At 54.8% G+C, this 4745-nt stretch overlaps 1 protein-coding gene across 1 annotated transcript; it reads right to left on the bottom strand.

Moving 5' to 3' along the window:
- CAV3 (caveolin 3) lies at positions 1–3978 on the bottom strand. The gene is made up of 2 exons (XM_056337196.1): positions 3847–3978; positions 1–844 (listed from the first exon to the last, which is right to left on the bottom strand). Exons 1-2 carry the CDS (start codon positions 3958–3960, stop codon positions 503–505), a joined length of 456 nt encoding a protein of 151 aa, XP_056193171.1. The 5' UTR covers positions 3961–3978; the 3' UTR covers positions 1–502.
- Between the last annotated feature and the right edge of the window lie 767 nt (positions 3979–4745).

The following is a 4745-nucleotide window of genomic DNA, read 5'->3' on the forward strand; positions in this document are numbered from 1 at the left end:
AAGCTTCCACAACAACAATTATTTGCAGCAAGTAATAATTCAAATGCAAGTATTTATCTCAGTGTCATGCTAGACCAGAGACATAGCGAAGCGGGTGGGGTTTGGTCTGTTGTCCAGCAGCATCTCCACACCCTTGCTTCTTGCTCTGCAGCTGCAGGCCATGGCCGAGGGCTGTGGTCCAGGAGATGCTGCTGTCCCTCCCATGGGAGCAGGGCACAATGCTGGGGGTCCTGGAGGGCAGAGGGCTCTCCCTGGGATGCTCGCCAAGCTTGATGGGCTTCTCCTAAAGCTGCTGGCTTTGAGATGGAGCAAGGGGCAGCCCAGCATGCCTTGGTCTGCAGGGAGCATCCCCCCAGCCAGCTTTGCCACAGGGTCCCACCACACTGCGCAGGTCCCTGTGCACGGTTGTCCCTGTGCCCCAGGGCAGGGCACGCTGCAGGAGCCAGGGGAACCTGCGCAGAGGGGTGGTTGCATGAGGGCTGCTTGGAGTGGCTGTAGGGACCTAGATCTCCCTTCGGAGAGCAACTCTGATGTTGCTGCAGATCTTGGAAAGTGCCTCAAAGAGTGGGTCACAGAAGGTGTGGATGCAGAGGGAGTAGATTCGGCTGACACACTGGATCTCTATCAGGTAGCTCTTGATGCAGGGCACCACTGCCCAGATGTGGCAGAAGGAGATGAGGGCAAAGAGGAAGCCCCAGACAACTGCCAGGGGGATGCCCAGGATGGCAGAGAGCAGCCGGTAGCACCAGTACTTGCTGACGGTGAAGGTGGTGTAGCTGGTTTTCCAGACGCCGTCAAAGCTGTATGTTCCCACAGGCTCAGCTATCACATCCTCAAAATCCACCTGGGAGGGGAGAAGGTGGAGGTGAGGGGGGTTTGGGGGCATTAACCAGGGCTCCAGTGCAAGGACAAGGATCTGCTGCAATGTGAGAGGAGAGCCCGAATGAGGGGGCTGGGGAGGGCAAGGGCTGTGCTGGGGGTCCGGACCCCCTGCCCCTGCTGAGCAAGCCCTGGTGCAGCAGGAGAGCCCCTGCCCTTGCAAAGGGCCAGATGAGGATGGCGCAGGGCTCGGGGCACTGCCTGGCCTCAGCCTGCAGGCAGCGCAGGCTTCACCCGTGGTGCCAGAGCCCAGGCTGGGCTGTCCTGGGGCACGTCCCCCACTCGCAGACCCCGAGCTGGGGATGGCACTTCTAGGGCTGCAGCCAGGCAGGAGCCCTCCGAACAGGAGTGCTGCCCAGCGCTGTGTACGCCAGAGGACACCAGAGCCCAGTCCTACCTTTTTTTAGCGTTCAGGGATGTGGGCTGCCTGCTCAGCAAGAAAGTGTTTTGTGCTAATAAAAATCCAACAACCCCCTTGATTTATGATTGATTTATTTATTTATATGTGCGGAGGCAAAGTGCTCAATTCTGTTTGTGTTTTCTTTCTGAAGAGGGAGAGAGGTTGGCTCAGCGATGCCCTTACAGGGACAGTGCTGTTATGTGCAGGTGTTGGGAACATCTCTGAATGACAAATACTCTCAAAGGCCGCTGAACTATGCATAGCGATCTCATTGTGGTGTAACTCATTTCTAGGGAATATGTGAGCCAAGCTATTTGTCTTGAAAAATAGCATGGTCTTTCCTTGGGAAGCTGTCTGTTTGTACATTTATGTTAAATTGCAATATCCATTCTGGTTTTGGAAGCACTTTGATCACTCTGCAAAGCACTTTGATCACTCTGAAAATCATTCTGCATCATCTTTAATTTCCTGGCGTGAGGAGGAGGTGCTGGGGGGAGTTCTGAGAGGACCAGGCAACAGCAGAGCTGGCTGCTCCTGGGGCACCTGCCAGCAGCTCCCAGGGAAGCCCTGCTGCCCAGGTGGGCTGGAAGCTGAGCAGCACCCACTGCACAGCTGCTTGATGAGCTAATCAGGGGATCAATTAGTGAAGGGAGCAGCAGGCTATAAGAGAAGAGTCTGCCTTACTGCTTCCTCTGCTAATGGCATGTCAGAAGTGGGTCTGGAAGAGTGGTGGAGGCAGGGGCTGAATCCTGAGCTGAGCCTGGGTGCTGCCCTGACGTGTTCAGGGACCAGTGAATGCAGGTACAGCTCAGTTCCTTGGTTGCTTTGCCTGGGAGGAGGCTTTTAAAGCTTTGTAAAGCCCCTGTGGCTGGTGCCACTGCTGTCATGTGTTCCCAAATTCTGGCTGCTGCATTGTAATGCTCAGGATGGGTTTATCTATGGCCACATGAGCCTTTCAGCCTGCAAAACACTCTGCTTCCCAGCTTCCCCTCTGCTGGATGCCTCTCTACCTGCTCTGCTTTAAGAGTATTGCATGCTTCGATGCCCAGGGCTTGATTGACTGTGTTGCTGCCCACCAGCGAGTAGGGAGGCTTTGGCTTTTCCTTTGGGATGCTGTGGAGCAGCAGTGAGGTGAGCTGTGCTCCCTGTCCCGGGCTGGCTCTGCTCCTCCTCCCCAGCCTTATCAGCTGGGCTATTTTTAAGGGGGGAGGAATGCTAGGTAGCTTCAGCAAACACTCTGAAAACTTCCACAGCTGATGAGGCAGCAGCATGGCCGTGTAAGTGGGTGAGCTTGAAAATCCTCTTACAGGCTTTTGGTGATCTCTGAGTGGGAGAAGGCAGGGATGGGGGAATGGGGCTGGTGTGAAGGCTTAGGGTGCCAAAGGCACTGGCATTACCCCCAGCAGTGGCTGGTGATGTCCGCAAGCTGAGGAGCGGGTAGGTGTGCCCCGCAGTGCTGCCTGGCACCAGGGGTGTGCAGGCTGAAGGCTGCCCTGGTCCTTGCTGTGCTGGCAGGGTGGCCAATAGCAGTGTGGCACTGCCCGTGGCCCAGCACCTTTCCGAGCCCTGGGCTGAGGGTGCTGAGCCGTGCTGGCATGGTGTGGCACAGATGTGGGATGTGCTGCTGGGAACATGCTCGAGATACCGAGGTGCCTGACAACTGTCATGGGCACGTCTCACTGTGCCGGAAGGGTGTCCATCTATGGCTGCTGCGGCTCATCTGGGGGGCTTTTAATATGACCATGCCACGGGTTTAGCTGTAATAGTGTTTTAACACAGAAACATAGGCTTGCATATCACCCATGTCACCCATGTCATGCCTGTTGCTAAAGCCTTTGTGAGCAGGCTCAGCGCGTGCCGTCCCTTCTGGCATGTCATCTTTGATCTCTCAAATACAGTTCTAACAAAACCATCCCATCGCCTCCTGTTCTCCTTTGAGCCAAAATTATCCTTGTCATATTGCTAACAAACCTTATGGTGACCGTATTTCAGTGGTCAGCATTCAGGAAAATGTTTCCCTGTTCAGCTAGACTGAGAGCTCCTCATGAGCAAAAATAGACAGAGGAGGTTTTGCTGCACCCTCCTGCTGCCATGTGGGAGAAACCACCTCCTTCCAGACAGGACAACACGTATCTAAACATTCTGGTGCTTGTATTGCCAGGTCTTGAGGATTAGCAGGCTTTTACCAAGGTTCCCTTTAAATCAGTGATGGGACTGACCCGGTTTTATTTTTGGCTCCCCGCTTACTGGTACGAAGAAGGGCGCCTCCATAAATTTTCAGGCTACAGCCCATGAAGTTGGGGAGTGCATTCAAGGAATGGGAAATGCTGCATTGACCGGAGCCATGCACACCACACAGCCAGCGTCCGGACACCCCTGGCCGCAGGGCTGTGGCTTGTAGCCGGTCACCTCCCACAGCCCGAGGGAATGCCACCTCTTGAGGCACCCGGGGCAGGGGCTTACAGCCCTGGCTGAGGCCAAGCCGAGCACAGAGTGGCAATGCCGATGCACCGATGGTGTGAGGGAGGTAGTGATGCTCCTGAAACACAGCACTGAGCCAGTCCTACCTTTACAACATCCTCGTTTATGTGCTTTGGGTCTCGGTTCACCAGGTCGATCTCCTTGATGTGCTGGTCCTTGATGATGATCCTCTCCTCCAGCTCGGTCTGTTCCTCTGCCATGGCTGCTCCGCTGCCAGCTTGGCTCCGGGTGGTGGGAGAGCCGGGAGCTGGGGCTTTGCTGGAGGAGGGCAGGGTGTGGAGGCACCGGCCCCCCCGCTGCCCGCAGCAGCTGCCCTGCGCCCCTGGCAGTGCTCCAGGCTAAAATTAATACCGTGCCTCCCGTGGCTGCCCTGAAGTGTCCCTTAAAGGGGCTTTGCTAGGAACAGCCCCCGCCGTATCACCTCTGCGGGGTGTGTGTGGGGCATGTGTGTGGTAGTGGTGGCCCTCGAGCTGGGGCGGGGGCGGCATGGGGTGTGGGAGGGGTGTGTGCAGCCCCCCAGCCCAGCTCTGCAGGTAGGATTTTTCCCCTCACAGCATGGGAGAAACAATGCCCAAACTGGGGTGAAAGTCCTCAAAAGCCTGAGACAAATAACTTTTTATGAGGGAAATTGTTGTTTATGGATCTGTAAAGGGAAGTGGCTCAGGGGAGACAGGAATTGTCTACAAATATTGTTCTGGGCTGGTCAGCAACCCTCAGGGTCCCTCTGGGAGCCTAGAAGGAGGCTCACGGTATCAGCTTGGATTCCTTTAATTCCAATTTTTCATACAGAGAAAGTAGAGGAAAACCAACATGCCAACCCACGGATGGGGATATCACCTTCATGAACACCAGGTGCAGTGACATTTAGCATATTAATGAAGTTTTATTTAACTTGTGCTGTATTTTGGTAATCTTCATCAATTTCTTTAGTGCTCTCTTGGTTTTTGTGAACTGAAGATTTCTTTAAAACTAATGGTTTTGTGAA

This window comes from Falco biarmicus, chromosome 4 (genome assembly GCF_023638135.1).
Source record: "Falco biarmicus isolate bFalBia1 chromosome 4, bFalBia1.pri, whole genome shotgun sequence".
Taxonomy (NCBI): domain Eukaryota; kingdom Metazoa; phylum Chordata; class Aves; order Falconiformes; family Falconidae; genus Falco; species Falco biarmicus.